Source organism: Coregonus lavaretus, assembly GCF_964263955.1.
Source record: "Coregonus lavaretus genome assembly, chromosome: 3".
NCBI lineage: Eukaryota > Metazoa > Chordata > Actinopteri > Salmoniformes > Salmonidae > Coregonus > Coregonus lavaretus.
In genome coordinates this window covers 7,468,655-7,488,955 of record NC_139990.1, presented here as the reverse complement: position 1 = coordinate 7,488,955, position 20,301 = coordinate 7,468,655, and the positions used below count along the sequence as shown (strand labels likewise).

General features: G+C 43.4%; 2 protein-coding genes across 5 annotated transcripts in view; both read right to left on the bottom strand.

Moving 5' to 3' along the window:
* Positions 1-15,260, bottom strand: part of LOC311124975 (protein PALS2-like) — a 66,224-nt gene extending 50,964 nt beyond the window's left edge. For 2 of the 4 annotated variants that reach the window (XM_084158357.1, XM_084158360.1), the window contains exon 1: positions 15,144-15,260. The gene's annotated coding sequence lies outside the window, so the exon portion shown is untranslated. The remainder of the gene's footprint in view (positions 1-15,143) is intronic. The other 2 variants (XM_084158358.1, XM_084158359.1) reach the window with 2 other exon arrangements.
* Positions 15,261-17,548: 2,288 nt separating this feature from the next.
* Positions 17,549-19,498, bottom strand: LOC311108722 (pro-neuropeptide Y-like; the record flags this gene model as incomplete). The annotated part of the gene is made up of 3 exons (XM_084151451.1): positions 17,549-17,573; positions 18,035-18,124; positions 19,311-19,498. 3 exons carry the CDS (start codon positions 19,496-19,498, stop codon positions 17,549-17,551), a joined length of 303 nt encoding a protein of 100 aa, XP_084007577.1.
* Between the last annotated feature and the right edge of the window lie 803 nt (positions 19,499-20,301).

The following is a 20,301-nucleotide window of genomic DNA, read 5'->3' as shown; positions in this document are numbered from 1 at the left end:
AGTGCAGTATATAGGGAATAGGGTGCCATTTGGGATGGGCCCTGTGCCTCTTTTTTATTTATTTTTTATTTTATTTTACCTTTATTTAACCAGGTAAGCCAGTTGAGAACAAGTTCTCATTTACAACTGCGACCTGGCCAAGATAAAGCAAAGCAGTGCGATAAAAACAACAACACAAAGTTACATATGGGGTAAAAAAAAACATAAGGTCATAAAATACAACAGAAAATATATATACAGTGTGTGCAAATGTAGCAAGTTATGGAGGTAAGGCAATAAATAGGCCATAGTGCAAAATAATTACAATTAGTATTAACACTGGAATGCTAGATGTGCAAGAGATTATGTGCAAATAGAGATACTGGGGTGCAAAAGAGCAAAATAAATAACAATATAGGGATGAGGTAGAGGTAGTTGGGTGGGCTAATTTCAGATGGGCTGTGTACATGTGCAGTGATCGGTAAGGTGCTCTGACAACTGATGCTTAAAGTTAGTGAGGGAGATAAGTGTCTCCAGCTTCAGAGATTTTTGCAATTCGTTCCAGTCATTGGCAGCAGAGAACTGGAAGGAATGGCGGCCAAAGGAGGTGTTGGCTTTGGGAATGACCAGTGAGATATACCTGCTGGAGCGCAGACTACGTGTGGGTGTTGCTATGGTGACCAATGAGCTAAGATAAGGCGGGGATTTGCCTAGCAGTGATTTATAGATGGCCTGGAGCCAGTGGGTTTGACACCGAACATGTAGTGAGGACCAGCCAACAAGAGCGTACAGGTCACAGTGGTGGGTAGTGTATGGGGCTTTGGAGACAAAACAGATGGCACTGTGATAGACTACATCCAATTTGCTGAGTAGAGTGTTGGAGGCTATTTTGTAAATGACATCGCCGAAGTCAAGGATCGGTAGGATAGTCAGTTTTACGAGGGCATGTTTGGCAGCATGAGTGAAGGAGGCTTTGTTGCGAAATAGGAAGCCGATTCTAGATTTAACTTTGTATTGGAGACTCACTTAATGTGAGTCTGGAAGGAGAGTTTACAGTCTAACCAGACACCTAGGTATTTGTAGTTGTCCACATACTCTAGGTCAGACCCGTCGAGAGTGGTGATTCTAGTCGGGTGGGCGGGTGCCAGCAGCGTTCGATTGAAGAGCATGCATTTAGTTTTACTAGTGTTTAAGAGCAGTTGGAGGCTACTGAAGGAGTGTTGTATGGCATTGAAGCTTGTTTGGAGGTTTGTTAACACAGTGTCCAATGAAGGGCCAGATGTATACAAAATGGTGTCGTCTGCGTAGAGGTGGATCTGAGAGTCACCAGCAGCAAGAGCGACATCATTGATATACACGGAGAAAAGAGTCGGCCCAAGAATTGAACCCTGTGGCACCCCCATAGAGACTGCCATAGGTCCAGACAACAGGCCCTCCGATTTCACACATTGAACTCTATCTGAGAAGTAGTTGGTAAACCAGGCGAGGCAGTCATTTGAGAAACCAAGGCTATTTAGTCTGCCAATAAGAATGCGGTGGTTGACAGAGTCGAAAGCCTTGGCCAGGTCGATGAAGACGCTGCACAGTACTGTCTATTATCGATCGCGGTTATAATATTGTTTAGGACCTTGAGCGTGGCTGAAGTGCACCCATGACCAGCTCGGAAACCGGATTGCATAGCGGAGAAGGTACGGTGGGATTCGAAATCGCATCTCTGCATGTCTGGCAGACATATCAGTATGGATGACGGATCACCACCTCAAGCTGAACCCTGGCAAGACGGAGCTGCTCTTCCTCCCGGGGAAGGACTGCCCGTTCCATGATCTCGCCATCACGGTTGACAACTCCGTTGTGTCCTCCTCCCAGAGTGCGAAGAGCCTTGGCGTGACCCTGGACAACACCCTGTCGTTCTCCGCTAACATCAAGGCGGTGACCCGCTCCTGCAGGTTCATGCTCTACAATATTCGGAGAGTACGACCCTGCCTTACACAGGAAGCGGCACAGGTCCTAATCCAGGCACTTGTCATCTCCCGTCTGGATTACTGCAACTCGCTGTTGGCTGGCCTCCCTGCCTGTGCCATTAAACCCCTACAACTCATCCAGAATGCCGCAGCCCGTCTGGTGTTCAACCTTCCCAAGTTCTCTCACGTCACCCCCCTCCTCCGCACACTCCACTGGCTTCCAGTTGAAGCTCGCATCCGCTACAAGACCATGGTGCTTGCCTATGGAGCAGTGAGGGGAACGGCACCTCTGTACCTTCGGGCTCTGATCAGTCCCTACACTCAAACGAGGGCATTGCGTTCATCCACCTCTGGCCTGCTGGCTCCCCTTCCTCTGCGGAAGCATAGTTCCCGCTCAGCCCAGTCAAAACTGTTCGCTGCTCTGGCACCCCAATGGTGGAACAAGCTCCCTCACGACGCCAGGACAGCGGAGTCACTCACCACCTTCCGGAGACATTTGAAACCCCACCTCTTTAAGGAATACCTGGGATAGGATAAAGTAATCCTTCTACCCCCCCCAAAAAAAATTGTAAAGTGGTTATCCCACTGGCTATAGGGTGAATGCACCAATTTGTGAGTCGCTCTGGATAAGAGCGTCTGCTAAATGACGTAAATGTGCCCTTGAGCAAGGCACTTAACCCTAATTGCTCCTGTAAGTCGCTCTGGATAAGAGCGTCTGCTAAATGACTAAAATGTAAATGTAAATGAAATGGTTGGTGATCTGTTTGTTAACTTGGCTTTCAAATACTTTCGAAAGGCAGGGCAGGATGGATATAGGTCTGTAACAGTTTGGATGTAGAGTGTCACCCCCTTTGAAGAGGGGGATGACCGCGGCAGCTTTCCAATCTCTGGGGATCTCAGACGTTACGAAAGAGAGGTTGAACAGGCTAGTAATAGGGGTTGCGACAATTTCTGCGGCTAGTTTTAGAAAGAAAGGGTCCAGATTGTCTAGCCCAGCTGATTTGTAGGGGTCCAGATTTTGCAGCTCTTTCAGAACATCAGCTGTCTGAATTTGTGTGAAGGAGAAGCGAGGGGGGCATGGGCAAGTTGCAGCGTAGGGTGCAGAGTTGGTGGCCGGGGTAGTGGTAGCCAGGTGGAAAGCATGGCCAGCCGTAGCAAAATGCTTGTTGAAATTCTCGATTATTGTAGATGAGGTGAGAGACAGAGGTCGTGTCTACACATCTGCTATCAGAATACAAAGATCGCATTGAAAAGACAGGTCTAGAAGCACAAAGGTCGCTTTGTATTTATATTTATTAAGGATCTCCATTAGTTCCTGCCAAGGCAGCAGCTACTCTTCCTGGGGTTTATTATGGATCCCCATTAGTTCCTGCCAAGGAAGCAGCTACTCTTCCTGGGGTTTATTAAGGATCCCCATTAGTTCCTGCCAAGGCAGCAGCTACTCTTCCTGGGGTTTATTAAGGATCCCCATTAGTTCCTACCAAGGCAGCAGCTACTCTTCCTGGGGTTCAAACACATTAAGGCCCTTACATTACACATAAAACAAAAATGATAAAACAGTACATTATATAACATTACTGCACCTCTACAATACAAAATGTATAATATCACCATACAACAATATTAAAATGTACGTGTGCGTAGAGGGCGTGTGTGCGTATGCATGTGTCTGTACCTGTGTGTGTGTGTGTCTCTTCACAGTCCCCACTGTTCCATAAGGTGTATTTTTATCTGTTTTTTTTTTAAATCTGATTCTACTGCTTGCATCAGTTACCTGATGTGGAATAGAGTTCCATGTAGTCATGGCTCTATGTATTACTGTGTGCCTCCCATAGTCTGTTCTGGACTTGGGGATTGTGACGAGACCTCTGGTGGCATGTCTTGTGGGGTATGCAAGGCTGTGTGATAGTAGTTTAAACAGACATCTCTGGTGGCATGTCTTGTGGGGTATGCAAGGCTGTGTGATAGTAGTTTAAACAGACATCTCTGGTGGCATGTCTTGTGGGGTATGCAAGGCTGTGTGATAGTAGTTTAAACAGACATCTCTGGTGGCATGTCTTGTGGGGTATGCAAGGCTGTGTGATAGTAGTTTAAACAGACATCTCTGGTGGCATGTCTTGTGGGGTATGCAAGGCTGTGTGATAGTAGTTTAAACAGACATCTCTGGTGGCATGTCTTGTGGGGTATGCAAGGCTGTGTGATAGTAGTTTAAACAGACATCTCTGGTGGCATGTCTTGTGGGGTATGCAAGGCTGTGTGATAGTAGTTTAAACAGACATCTCTGGTGGCATGTCTTGTGGGGTATGCAAGGCTGTGTGATAGTAGTTTAAACAGACATCTCTGGTGGCATGTCTTGTGGGGTATGCAAGGCTGTGTGATAGTAGTTTAAACAGACATCTCTGGTGGCATGTCTTGTGGGGTATGCAAGGCTGTGTGATAGTAGTTTAAACAGACATCTCTGGTGGCATGTCTTGTGGGGTATGCAAGGCTGTGTGATAGTAGTTTAAACAGACATCTCTGGTGGCATGTCTTGTGGGGTATGCAAGGCTGTGTGATAGTAGTTTAAACAGACATCTCTGGTGGCATGTCTTGTGGGGTATGCATGGCTGTGTGATAGTAGTTTAAACAGACATCTCTGGTGGCATGTCTTGTGGGGTATGCATGGCTGTGTGATAGTAGTTTAAACAGACATCTCTGGTGGCATGTCTTGTGGGGTATGCATGGCTGTGTGATAGTAGTTTAAACAGACATCTCTGGTGGCATGTCTTGTGGGGTATGCATGGCTGTGTGATAGTAGTTTAAACAGACATCTCTGGTGGCATGTCTTGTGGGGTATGCATGGCTGTGTGATAGTAGTTTAAACAGACATCTCTGGTGGCATGTCTTGTGGGGTATGCATGGCTGTGTGATAGTAGTTTAAACAGACATCTCTGGTGGCATGTCTTGTGGGGTATGCAAGGCTGTGTGATAGTAGTTTAAACAGACATCTCTGGTGGCATGTCTTGTGGGGTATGCATGGCTGTGTGATAGTAGTTTAAACAGACATCTCTGGTGGCATGTCTTGTGGGGTATGCATGGCTGTGTGATAGTAGTTTAAACAGACATCTCTGGTGGCATGTCTTGTGGGGTATGCAAGGCTGTGTGATAGTAGTTTAAACAGACATCTCTGGTGGCATGTCTTGTGGGGTATGCATGGCTGTGTGATAGTAGTTTAAACAGACATCTCTGGTGGCATGTCTTGTGGGGTATGCATGGCTGTGTGATAGTAGTTTAAACAGACATCTCTGGTGGCATGTCTTGTGGGGTATGCATGGCTGTGTGATAGTAGTTTAAACAGACATCTCTGGTGGCATGTCTTGTGGGGTATGCATGGCTGTGTGATAGTAGTTTAAACAGACATCTCTGGTGGCATGTCTTGTGGGGTATGCATGGCTGTGTGATAGTAGTTTAAACAGACATCTCTGGTGGCATGTCTTGTGGGGTATGCATGGCTGTGTGATAGTAGTTTAAACAGACATCTCTGGTGGCATGTCTTGTGGGGTATGCAAGGCTGTGTGATAGTAGTTTAAACAGACATCTCTGGTGGCATGTCTTGTGGGGTATGCAAGGCTGTGTGATAGTAGTTTAAACAGACATCTCTGGTGGCATGTCTTGTGGGGTATGCATGGCTGTGTGATAGTAGTTTAAACAGACATCTCTGGTGGCATGTCTTGTGGGGTATGCAAGGCTGTGTGATAGTAGTTTAAACAGACATCTCTGGTGGCATGTCTTGTGGGGTATGCATGGCTGTGTGATAGTAGTTTAAACAGACATCTCTGGTGGCATGTCTTGTGGGGTATGCAAGGCTGTGTGATAGTAGTTTAAACAGACATCTCTGGTGGCATGTCTTGTGGGGTATGCAAGGCTGTGTGATAGTAGTTTAAACAGACATCTCTGGTGGCATGTCTTGTGGGGTATGCAAGGCTGTGTGATAGTAGTTTAAACAGACATCTCTGGTGGCATGTCTTGTGGGGTATGCAAGGCTGTGTGATAGTAGTTTAAACAGACATCTCTGGTGGCATGTCTTGTGGGGTATGCAAGGCTGTGTGATAGTAGTTTAAACAGACATCTCTGGTGGCATGTCTTGTGGGGTATGCAAGGCTGTGTGATAGTAGTTTAAACAGACATCTCTGGTGGCATGTCTTGTGGGGTATGCAAGGCTGTGTGATAGTAGTTTAAACAGACATCTCTGGTGGCATGTCTTGTGGGGTATGCAAGGCTGTGTGATAGTAGTTTAAACAGACATCTCTGGTGGCATGTCTTGTGGGGTATGCAAGGCTGTGTGATAGTAGTTTAAACAGACATCTCTGGTGGCATGTCTTGTGGGGTATGCAAGGCTGTGTGATAGTAGTTTAAACAGACATCTCTGGTGGCATGTCTTGTGGGGTATGCAAGGCTGTGTGATAGTAGTTTAAACAGACATCTCTGGTGGCATGTCTTGTGGGGTATGCAAGGCTGTGTGATAGTAGTTTAAACAGACATCTCTGGTGGCATGTCTTGTGGGGTATGCATGGCTGTGTGATAGTAGTTTAAACAGACATCTCTGGTGGCATGTCTTGTGGGGTATGCAAGGCTGTGTGATAGTAGTTTAAACAGACATCTCTGGTGGCATGTCTTGTGGGGTATGCAAGGCTGTGTGATAGTAGTTTAAACAGACATCTCTGGTGGCATGTCTTGTGGGGTATGCATGGCTGTGTGATAGTAGTTTAAACAGACATCTCTGGTGGCATGTCTTGTGGGGTATGCATGGCTGTGTGATAGTAGTTTAAACAGACATCTCTGGTGGCATGTCTTGTGGGGTATGCATGGCTGTGTGATAGTAGTTTAAACAGACATCTCTGGTGGCATGTCTTGTGGGGTATGCATGGCTGTGTGATAGTAGTTTAAACAGACATCTCTGGTGGCATGTCTTGTGGGGTATGCATGGCTGTGTGATAGTAGTTTAAACAGACATCTCTGGTGGCATGTCTTGTGGGGTATGCATGGCTGTGTGATAGTAGTTTAAACAGACATCTCTGGTGGCATGTCTTGTGGGGTATGCATGGCTGTGTGATAGTAGTTTAAACAGACATCTCTGGTGGCATGTCTTGTGGGGTATGCAAGGCTGTGTGATAGTAGTTTAAACAGACATCTCTGGTGGCATGTCTTGTGGGGTATGCATGGCTGTGTGATAGTAGTTTAAACAGACATCTCTGGTGGCATGTCTTGTGGGGTATGCATGGCTGTGTGATAGTAGTTTAAACAGACATCTCTGGTGGCATGTCTTGTGGGGTATGCAAGGCTGTGTGATAGTAGTTTAAACAGACATCTCTGGTGGCATGTCTTGTGGGGTATGCATGGCTGTGTGATAGTAGTTTAAACAGACATCTCTGGTGGCATGTCTTGTGGGGTATGCATGGCTGTGTGATAGTAGTTTAAACAGACATCTCTGGTGGCATGTCTTGTGGGGTATGCATGGCTGTGTGATAGTAGTTTAAACAGACATCTCTGGTGGCATGTCTTGTGGGGTATGCATGGCTGTGTGATAGTAGTTTAAACAGACATCTCTGGTGGCATGTCTTGTGGGGTATGCATGGCTGTGTGATAGTAGTTTAAACAGACATCTCTGGTGGCATGTCTTGTGGGGTATGCATGGCTGTGTGATAGTAGTTTAAACAGACATCTCTGGTGGCATGTCTTGTGGGGTATGCAAGGCTGTGTGATAGTAGTTTAAACAGACATCTCTGGTGGCATGTCTTGTGGGGTATGCAAGGCTGTGTGATAGTAGTTTAAACAGACATCTCTGGTGGCATGTCTTGTGGGGTATGCATGGCTGTGTGATAGTAGTTTAAACAGACATCTCTGGTGGCATGTCTTGTGGGGTATGCATGGCTGTGTGATAGTAGTTTAAACAGACATCTCTGGTGGCATGTCTTGTGGGGTATGCATGGCTGTGTGATAGTAGTTTAAACAGACATCTCTGGTGGCATGTCTTGTGGGGTATGCATGGCTGTGTGATAGTAGTTTAAACAGACATCTCTGGTGGCATGTCTTGTGGGGTATGCATGGCTGTGTGATAGTAGTTTAAACAGACATCTCTGGTGGCATGTCTTGTGGGGTATGCAAGGCTGTGTGATAGTAGTTTAAACAGACATCTCTGGTGGCATGTCTTGTGGGGTATGCAAGGCTGTGTGATAGTAGTTTAAACAGACATCTCTGGTGGCATGTCTTGTGGGGTATGCAAGGCTGTGTGATAGTAGTTTAAACAGACATCTCTGGTGGCATGTCTTGTGGGGTATGCAAGGCTGTGTGATAGTAGTTTAAACAGACATCTCTGGTGGCATGTCTTGTGGGGTATGCAAGGCTGTGTGATAGTAGTTTAAACAGACATCTCTGGTGGCATGTCTTGTGGGGTATGCAAGGCTGTGTGATAGTAGTTTAAACAGACATCTCTGGTGGCATGTCTTGTGGGGTATGCAAGGCTGTGTGATAGTAGTTTAAACAGACATCTCTGGTGGCATGTCTTGTGGGGTATGCAAGGCTGTGTGATAGTAGTTTAAACAGACATCTCTGGTGGCATGTCTTGTGGGGTATGCATGGCTGTGTGATAGTAGTTTAAACAGACATCTCGGTGCATTCAGCTTGTCAACACTTCATGTTTACTGGCCTCATAAATGCTAGCCGGCTAGCTACAGTAGTTAGCTACAGAGGTTAGCTGGATAGTTAGCTACAGTAGTTAGCTACAGTAGTTAGCTACAGAGGTTAGCTGGATAGTTAGCTACAGTAGTTAGCTACAGAGGTTAGCTGGATAGTTAGCTACAGTAGTTAGCTACAGAGGTTAGCTGGATAGTTAGCTACAGTAGTTAGCTACAGAGGTTAGCTGGATAGTTAGCTACTGTAGTTAGCTACAGAGGTTAGCTGGATAGTTAGCTACAGTAGTTAGCTACAGAGGTTAGCTGGATAGTTAGCTACAGTAGTTAGCTACAGAGGTTAGCTGGATAGTTAGCTACAGTAGTTAGCTACAGAGGTTAGCTGGATAGTTAGCTACAGTAGTTAGCTACAGAGGTTAGCTGGATAGTTAGCTACAGTAGTTAGCTACAGAGGTTAGCTGGATAGTTAGCTACAGTAGTTAGCTACAGAGGTTAGCTGGATAGTTAGCTACAGTAGTTAGCTACAGAGGTTAGCTGGATAGTTAGCTACAGTAGTTAGCTACAGAGGTTAGCTGGATAGTTAGCTACAGTAGTTAGCTACAGAGGTTAGCTGGATAGTTAGCTACAGTAGTTAGCTACAGAGGTTAGCTGGATAGTTAGCTACAGTAGTTAGCTACAGAGGTTAGCTGGATAGTTAGCTACAGTAGTTAGCTACAGAGGTTAGCTGGATAGTTAGCTACAGTAGTTAGCTACAGAGGTTAGCTGGATAGTTAGCTACAGTAGTTAGCTACAGAGGTTAGCTGGATAGTTAGCTACAGTAGTTAGCTACAGAGGTTAGCTGGATAGTTAGCTACAGTAGTTAGCTACAGAGGTTAGCTGGATAGTTAGCTACAGTAGTTAGCTACAGAGGTTAGCTGGATAGTTAGCTACAGTAGTTAGCTACAGAGGTTAGCTGGATAGTTAGCTACAGTAGTTAGCTACAGAGGTTAGCTGGATAGTTAGCTACAGTAGTTAGCTACAGAGGTTAGCTGGATAGTTAGCTACAGTAGTTAGCTACAGAGGTTAGCTGGATAGTTAGCTACAGTAGTTAGCTACTGCCATTAGTTGTTGTTGTGTTATTATCATATTTTGTCTATTCTACCGTTTGTAGAATGCATACTGGCATTTCAATATAGCGCAGGAAAAGGGACTCCGGACACACTGTGGACAAGGTAGACACATTTAAATGTAGGTGTAGACGCAGGACGTGTTTGGAATTCCATGATCAGAATACTAAAGCTGCATGAACTGTCAAGTCTAGACACGGCCAGACATGAGTTTGAGGCATAGGTCACATTGGTCTCTCTGGCTCTGCTTGGGTGATTCATTCTGGGGAAAGCAGGAGCCTGCTGCTAGTCCGCTCCATTTTATTAATATAAGGGCAGCAGAGCAGTAAGCAAATAAACTGTAAACCAACCAGTACAAAGCCAAATACTCTGCCTACTCGCACAGAATAAGGGAATAAAGGAGTCACAAGACTATATACACACACACACACACACACACACACTGACACAAAACCCACACACATTCACATACACTACATACTCACACACGCATAACAACAACAAGCACACACGCACATGCTGACACAACACAAACACACACACTTTTACATTCATCATTTGCTGCTGCTACTCTGTTCTTTATTTTACTCTTATCATTATCTATCCTGATGCCTAGTCACTTTACTCAGTCTTCATGTACATCTACCTAAAACACCTCGTACCCCTGCACAGTGATCTGGTACTGGTACTCCATGTATATAGCTCCATTCTTGTGTATTATATTCCTGTTGTGTTAAGATTTTTTTTAAATGCATCGTTGGGAAGGGCTCGTAAGCAAGCATTTCATGGTTAAGTCTACACCCGTTGTATTTGGCGCATGTGACAAAGAAAATTTGATTAGTTTTGTCATATTAAAAGGCCCAGTGCAGTCAAAACATGATTTTCATGTGTTTTATATACGAATTCAGGCTGTTCTGTGGGCAAGAGGGGGTGCAACTCAATATTAGGAAGGTATTCTTAATGTTTTGTACACTCAGTGTATGTCATGGAAAGAGCAGGTGTTCCTAATGATTTGTACACCCAGTGTGTATACTAATATATATATATATATATATATATATACACTGAACAAAAATATAAAACACAACATGCAACAATTTCAAAGATTTTACTGAGTTGCAGTTCATATGAGGAAATCAGTCAATTGAAATAAATTCATTAGGCCCTAATCTATGGATTTCACATGAATGGGAATACAGATATCCATCTGTTGGTTACAGATACCTTTAAAAAAATTGCCAATCGATAAAATGCAATTGTGTTCGTTGACTGTAGCTTATACCAGCCCACACCATAACTCCACCGCCACCATGGGGCACTCTGTTCACAATGTTGACATCAGCAAACCACTCACCCACAAGACGCCATACACATGGTCTGCGGTTGTGAGGCCAGTTGGACGTACTGCCAAATTCTCTAAAAGGACGTTGGAGGCGGCTTATGGTAGAGAAATTAACATTCAATTCTCTGCCAACAGCTCCGGTGGACATTCCTGCAGTCAGCATGCCAGTTGCACGCTCCCTCAAAACTTGAGACAATTGTGGCATTGTGTTGTGTGACAAAACTGCACATTTTAGAGTGGCCTTTTATTGTCCCCAGCACAAGGTACAACTGTGTAATGATCAAATAAAATACAATAAAAATGTGTGTTTAGCAGATGTACAGGAAAAAGAAGAGGACCGAGCACGCCCCCATTCTCATCGACGGGGCTGTAGTGGAACAGGTTGAGAGCTTCAAGTTTCTTGGTGTCCACATCACCGACAAACTAACATGGTCCAAGCCCACCAAGACAGTCGTGAAGAGGGCACGACAAAACCTATTCCCCCTAAGGAGACTGAAAATATTTGGCATGGGTCCTCAGATCCTCAAAAGGTTCTACAGCTGCACCATCGAGAGCATCCTGACTGGTTGCTTCACTGCCTGGTATGGCAACTGCTCGGCCTCTGACCGCAAGGCACTACAGAGGGTAGTGCGTACGGCCCAGTACATCACTGGGGCCAAGCTTCCTGCCATCCAGGACCTCTATACCACGTGCCGTCATCATTGCTTTGCACAAAAAGGGCTTCACAGGCAAGGATTTTGCTGCTAGTAAGATTGCACCTAAATCAACCATTTATCGGATCATCAAGAACTTCAAGGAGAGAGGTTCAATTGTTGTGAAGAAGGATTCAGGGCACCCAAGAAAGTCCAGCAAGCGCCAGGACCGTCTCCTAAAGTTGATTCAGCTGCGGGATCGGGGCACCACCAGTGCAGAGCTTGCTGAGGAATGGCAGCAGGCAGGTGTGAGTGCATCTGCATGCACAGTGAGGTGAAGACTTTTGGAGGATGGCCTGGTGTCAAGAAGGGCAGCGAGTAAGCCACTTCTCTCCAGGAAAAACATCAGGGACAGACTGATATTCTGCAAAAGGTACAGGGATTGGACTGCTGAGGACTGGGGTAAAGTCATTTTCTCTGATGAATCCCCTTTCCAATTGTTTGGGGCATCCGGAAAAAAGCTTGTCCGGAGAAGACAAGGTGAGCGCTACTATCAGTCCTGTGTCATGCTAACAGTAATGCATCCTGAGACTATTCATGTGTGGGGTTGCTTCTCAGCCAAGGGAGTGGGCTCACTCACAATTTTGCCTAAGAACACAGCCATGAATAAAGAATGGTACCAACACATCCTCCGAGAGCAACTTCTCCCAACCATCTAAGAACAGTTTGGTGATGACCAATGCCTTTTCCAGCATGATGGAGCACCTTGCCATAAGGCAAAAGTGATAACTAAGTGGCTCGGGGAACAAAATATCGACATTTTGGGTCCATGGCCAAGAAACTCCCCAGACCTTAATCCCATTGAGAACTTGTGGTCGATCCTCAAGAGGCGGGTGGACAAACAAAAACCCACAAATTCTGACAAACTCCAAGCATTGATTATGCAAGAATGGGCTGCCATCAGTCAGGATGTGGCCCAGAAGTTAATTGACAGCATGCCAGGGCGGATTGCAGAGGTCTTGAAAAAGAAGGGTCAACACTGCAAATATTGACTCTTTGCATTACTTAATGTAATTGTCAATAAAAGACTTTGACACTTATGGAATGCTTGTAATTATACTTCAGTATACCATAGTAACATCTGACAAAAATATCTAAAAACACTGAAGCAGCAAACTTTGTGAAGACCAATACTTGTGTCATTCTCAAAACATTTGACCACGACTGTACATATTACCCCAATTACCTCGACTAACCGGTGCCCCCACACATTGACTTGGTACTGGCACCCCCTGTATATAGCCTCGCTATTGTTATTTTTACTGCTGCTCTTTAATTATTTGTTACTTTTATTTCATATTATTTTATATTGTATTTTTTAGCGATTTTTTGGGGGTGGTATTATTTCTTAAAACTGCATTGTTGGTTAAGGGCTTGTAAGTAAGCATTTCACTGTAAGGTCTACACCTGTTGTATTCGGTGCATGTGTCAAATACAATTTGATTTGATTTGTTATTGCGGGTGTAGCGAAATGCTTGTGTTTCTAGCTCTGACAGTGCAGTAATATCTAAGAATTTCACAACATATACCGAATCCACACCTGATCATGCTGTTTAATCAGCTTCTTGATATGCCACACCTTTCAGGTAGATGGATTATCTTGGCAAAGGAGAAATGCTCACTAACAGGGATATAAAGAAATGTGTGCACAAAATTTGAGAGACATTTTAAGTGCGTATGGAACATTTCTGTAATTTTTTATTCTGCTCATGAAACACGGGACCAACACTTTACATGTTGGCTTTATATTTGTGAGATGACAGACAGACAGACAGACAGACAGACAGACAGACAGAGACAGACAGACAGACAGATGGATGAGGTTGGAATAATACTGTGAAATTGTGAAAATGATGATAATGCCATTTTAGTGTAAGAGCTGTTTGAAAAGACCGCTTTACATTTCAGCCTGTTTTGGTGGGATGGAGTTGACATGACCAGGCAGTAAATTAGTTAATAGACCAATAAGAAAGAGCAATCCAAACCTCTCTGCCAATAACAGCTAGTTTTCAGTTTTCTCCTCCCCACAAAATTCTTGATTGGGAAATTGTTCTTTGCTAAGAAGCTATCTTACTTCTTGACCATTTTAATTGAAAACAATCACAGTAAGGTACTTAATTGTTACCCAGAAATGATTTGATATTGAGATAAAAACAGCTGCATTGGACCTTTAAGATAGACTGATTGCAACCCTCATTCCTTTGGTGACTAGCTTTCAACTATCCAGTCGTGTTATAGGCTATTATATCACACAAGGAAGAAAACAAAGATGCATTTATTGGAACAGTGCCATAGGCCTACATTAACATCATGGAGCTACTCTAGCTCATCCTACAGGGATCCCCCAGGATGTTGCTTAGTTACAGGGGTTTCCTCCAATCACCTCCACCTCTAGGCCCAGCCCAGACAGAAAAATACCCAAATGGCCCCGGGTATTAAACCAGCCCAGTAACACCATGACAAAAAAATTACAATTGCTTACAGGCAAAAGGTTCATTCACCTAAACCTTTTTATAATTAATGATATTATCAAATTCAGATGGTCAGGATTACGAGGTCATCTATGTAGTGACAGACAGGATTCTACACTCCACTCAGACAAATCTGAGGTAATAAATCTATAGGATGGGTCTACTGCCCTCTGCCTCGGCCAGACTCTGCCAAGCAACAGATATACCCGACCTGACCCACATCCATTCACCAGCTCAGCACAAATAAACAATGCCTGATTGTTGTGGTCAACAAACGTGGTTTGCCTCATTCCCTGCCTGGCACTGGCGTGTATATCCTATCTAATCGTTGTACGCCACGCTCCTCTTCTCAATACAACCCCTTTTCTCTGCTGGTGCGGTGCGGGTTTTTATATTGGGATAGAGAGACTTCCTGCCACTTCCTATCAGCGGCGCGAGAAATACACGCACAGATCCAGTTACCGTACACAGAAATAGATCGATGTCCGGGAAATAACGATTGGGCCTACGAGTTGTCCACATGCTTGCCAAATTATCGGGGCGTTTTTGCTGTCAATTGTTCACGATTACAGTGATCTCGTCACACACGTGCAGCCATTTTTGTTACCCATCCAGGGCATTGTAGCCGGCGCATTTGGAGAGTATTATTATATATCCTTTCACAGAGTCAAGATACTGTGGAGAAAAGGCATAGAATAAGCACTCAAAGCATGAGCATGGCAATCACATTGGACGAGCGGTAAACCCTTCCCAATATAGCTCCCACAGCCACACACATAGCAGGGGAAGCACACAGGCTGGACTTCCTTACGTGCTAAATCCATCTTTGAGAACAAAAAGTCCCCTTTTCCTTCCACATAAAGTTTCTCTCCAGAATTAACTTTAATCGCCCATTCTAAACCATGTCTCTGGGCGGTGACTTACCGGTAATTGTGTGTGTAAGATAGCGGTGATCCTCTGTGGCTGTCCCGGTTGGAAATTCAAACCCCCTCAGCTGTCGTGGTCCCACAGCTAACTATCAGTGAATACACGATGTCAATCAAACCATTAGACCGCACCCCTACTGGTGACGTATGTCAGAGATGGACGAATCATAGTCGAAGTCCATCCCCCACATCCAACGATGGATAGATACAGTGTAACCATTCAGAATGTGAACGATATTTGAGTTGAATGTTAAATATTGTGATTGTTTCATTCCCAACTCTTCAGTCATGGGAATATATAGATGTAATAGCCTTGCCTATCAGTCTACATGTGTGAAGTAGGCTATGGAATAGGCTACAATGTTATGTACTGTGGACCATTACAGTAGTAGACAATGGCGTGCTTAGTTAATGGAATTACATTGGGTGGGAATTATAAAATGGGATTAACTAGGAATTAGAGGACATGATTAGGAATTTGGTTTCCATGCACCATTTCAGACTAGCTGTAGTAATAGCCTGTGGTAATAGCCTGTAGTAATAGCTGTAGTAATAGCTGTAGTAATAATAGCTGTAGTAATAATAGCCTGTAGTAATAGCTGTAGTAGTAATAGCTGTAGTAATAATAGCCTGTAGTAATAGCCTGTGGTAATAGCTGTACTAATAGCTGTAGTAGTAATAGCTGTAGTAATAGCTGTAGTAATAGCTGTAGTAGTAATAGCTGTAGTAATAATAGCCTGTAGTAATAGCTGTAGTAGTAATAGCTGTAGTAATAATAGCCTGTAGTAATAGCTGTAGTAATAGCCTGTAGTAATAGCTGTACTAATAGCTGTAGTAGTAATAGCTGTAGTAATAGCTGTAGTAATAGCTGTAGTAGTAATAGCTGTAGTAATAATAGCCTGTAGTAATAGCTGTAGTAGTAATAGCTGTAGTAATAATAGCCTGTAGTAATAGCTGTAGTAGTAATAGCTGTAGTAATAGCCGGTAGTAATAGCTGTAGTAATAGCTATAGTAGTAATAGCTGTAGTAGTAATAGCTGTAGTAGTAATAGCTGTAGTAATAGCCGGTAGTAATAGCTGTAGTAATAGCTATAGTAGTAATAGCTGTAGTAGTAATAGCTGCAGTAATAGCTGTGGTAATAGCCTGTAGTAATAGCTGTAGTAATAGCTGTAGTAATAATAGCCTGTAGTAATAGCCTGTAGTAATAGCTGTAGTAATAGCTGTAGTAATAATAGCCTGTAGTAATAGCTGTAGTAATAGCTGTAGTAATAGCTGTAGTAAGAATAGCCTGTAGTAATAGCCTGTAGTAATAGCTGTAGTAATAGCCTGCAGTGCTGAAGGTACATTGTGTACCAAATATGACAAGCTAGAATCACAAAAGGTCCTATTGCCCTATTTCCTATTAGACATTAATTTGCACTTGAACTGAGATTTCCAAATAGGTATGCTAGTTTTAGTTCAGAATTCACCATAACAAAAATCACACCAGTCAGAAATATTCAGTCATCAAAATTCACAAAATGTTGAATGACATCTTCTCTGCTCTCTCCTCTATTTCTCTCACCTTGTCCTCTTTATTCTGTCTCAAATATGTCTAGATTCACCTCCAATAGCAGTCTACTCATTCTACACTTGTTGGTATGACAATGATTCAATGTTGACTTGATGTTGGGTAATATGACAAAGTGTTACCAAGGTTATTCCATTCCAATGAACAGTTCATTACAAATGTCCCAATTATAGTATCATATTTTGTATACCTTTTTTTCATCAACACTATGTGAGAGAGGCTTTAGACTTTCTACAGGGAACCTACCTGGCTGGCCAGTAGCTATTCTGACTTCAGGCCAGGTTACAGTTTAATGTCGTGTTTAATGCAGTAAAACATATCAACCACAAGAGTGCGCCCTTAGCGACCAAATTGCCATTGTCCTGAAAAGAGTTGAGTCCAAACTGGTTTCTAATACCTCTCTAGGGATTGCAAAGATGTGTGTTGTGTGTCCGCATGCACATATATTTAAAGAAGTTCTATCTCTACAGTAAAATGTACAAAGCCAGGAGGAACCTTAATTTCCTCTCTTGGCTAAAGACTCATTTGAAATAAGTTTACAATAACAGCAAAGAAGTAGATCCATTATATAATGAATATTTAATAGCACAGTTTTACCATACAATCAATAATTCTCTCCCCTAACTTACCAATGTAAAGGTGACTTAAATAAGACTCTGTACATGTGCAGTTAGTTATCTGGCACAGGAGTAGCATCTGGATGGAGAGGGGGATGGTAGGGTGCTAGCTGGGGTTGTTTGGATGGGGCGTCGGCCATGGTGAGGTGGCCATGTTGTTGAGGTCAGTATATCGTCGTGGCGATGGTAGGGTGCTGGGCGGGGACAGTGACACGCTTACCACAACGATGGTTCATCATATCTGGGGAGGAACAAATCATATCAAGTGTCAAATAACAATTATGTGCAAACTGCCATTAGACCAGAGGAACAGATCCATTCAAATGGTGTTTTGTCTACGAACGTCAATATTTAGGCACATGCATGCAATGCACTGCTATAAACAGTGTATCACTCACACATATACCTGCCTACAAAACATTAGTTACACACAGATATATATTTTTTTTTTTTTTTTTTTTTTTTTTTTTTATTTATTTTTTTTTTTTTTTTGTCATTTAGCAGACGCTCTTATCCAGAGCGACTTACAGGAGCAATTAGGGTTAAGTGCCTTGCTCAAGGGCACATCGACAGATTTTTCACCTAGTCGGCTCGGGGATTAGAACCAGCGACCTTTCGGTTACTGGCACAACGCTCTTACCCACTAAGCTACCTGCCGCCCACACACACATCCGCGTGCACACACACACACAGTGACAGTACCTGGACTGTGGGAGCGTATCTGTGCTCTCCTTCAGCAGCAGTTCTGAGATCAGTGAATCCAGTGTGTCAGGGCTGGACCTCTTCCCATACCTGAGAGCGAGAGAGAGAGACAGAGAGCGAGAGAGAGAGAAACAGGAGATGGTGAGACAGGAATTTCATACTTCTCATTGACTAAACTTCAGGAACTAGACCTTCTGTGCTACCCCCATAAGATAACTTACCCCACTATAAATGTTCTAGAGCCAATATGAATGTATGTCTGGTTAAAAAGACCTGTCCTTAGAGCCATTATGTATAACAATAAACAATTGTTTTGTTGATTGAGGACATTGCCCTGTGTAGGGTGGCGTCTTTCGGATTGGACGGTAAAAGGGTGTACTGACTCTCTGTGGTCACTAAAGATCCTATGGCACTTCTTGTAAGAGTAGGGGTGTTAACCCCGGTGTCCTGGCTAAATTCCCGATCTGGCCCTCATACCATCATGGCCACCTAATCATCCCCAGCTTCCAATTGGCTCATTCAACCCCCATCCTCTCCCCTGTAACTATTCCCCAGGGTGTTGCTGTAAATGAGAATGTGTTCTCTGTCAACTTACCTGGTAATAAATAAATAAAATAAGACTAATTTCACACTTAGATTTGTGAATAGAGTGTGACTGAACGGAGGGTGAATAGCCTTATCTGTGGTATGTGGCTAATTAAGCATCAGTGGGGTACTGCTGTAGAATTAAATATGTTGTTTCATACAGACAACAAACAATGTTGTCTGTATGACAACAAGTTTACCCCTGTTTTATGTGACTCATCTTTATTATTTTATTCTCCTGAATTCATGATTGGATTAGTTGGTATTTGGACTAGAGCAAGTAATAACACCATTATTAGGCCTACAAACCAGAGTTCAATTTTAGCTACAAATGGGTTAATTAACTTTAAAGGGGTCCCACATATTTAGACCCCAAGATGGTTAGTTATTGAGTTTCTATATAGTTTGATATTAATCATTTGATTACTTCACCCCCATGTTTTTGCTGTTTCTTTGATGTGCTCATTTGTTGGCCTACAGCAATTTCGGTTTTGGGCTGTAATTTGTTTGTATGAAAGGCGCTAACAAATACGTTTCTAATCACAGTATCATTATGTTTTTGTTTTTTTATGAATTAGGCCTATGGTTTACTCATAAAATAATATCTAAGGATATTCACAAACAAAACTTTCAGCCCTATAATTTCTTCGTTTAGAACACCCGTTTGTCCCACCCGGACCAAAGCACTCACCTCTGCCTTGTGATGAGGTTGATGTAATGTCTAAGAGCGGAGTAATACTTGGCAAGTTCCTCCGCGGGCGCATCTTCTCCGGGGTTTTCAGGTTTGACGGGGTAGCCTTCCGCGAGCGTCCCGATGCATATAAAGGTCCAGACGAGGAGCGTCAGTGCGCCCAGCCAGGTACCCAAGTTAGGATGCATCTTTAGCATTGAGGAATCAAAAGAGAAAAATATCAGAAAACGATTTTGCACCATATTAACCATTTCATTGTCAAAGCTCTGTATTGTTTGTATGAAAGGGGACAAGAAATGTGTCTCCTGAGTGGCGCAGTGGTCTAAGGCACTGCTTCGCAGTGCTAACTGTGCCACTAGAGATCCTGGTTCGAATCCAGGCTCTGTCGCAGCCGGCCGCGACCGGGAGACTCATGGGCGGCGCACAATTGGCCCAGCGTCGTCCAGGGTAGGGGAGGGAATGGCCGGCAGGGATGTAGCTCAGTTGATAGAGCATGGCGTTTGCAACGCCAGGGTTGTGGGTTCGATTCCCACGGGGGGCCAGTATAAAAAAATAATAATGTATTCACTAACTGTAAGTCGCTCTGGATAAGGGCGTCTGCTAAATGACTAAAATGTAAATGTAAAATGTATTGCTTAGGCTATGAAATCTTACATTTATACCAGGGTAAAACTTGAGAACATCAAAAGTCAAAAGTTAAATATGTTCCCTACCTGTTGTCGAAATTAACTGGAGGATACCTTATACTGATCTCTTTTTGATGTTTAAAATGTAATTTATATTTATTTGACTTCCTCAGATTAATTCTTTAAAAATGTCAGTTTCAGTGAAGGCAATGAAATTGGTTGATAAAAGCTTTATAGAAAAGCGTATAAAACCTATATGCCTGTGTATAGAATGATTAGACAAAAAGGTTTTTTTAAATAATCCTAAACCAATCTTGTTTAAATAATGCCTATAGATGTAATAGAAGTACTTACATTGAGTTGAG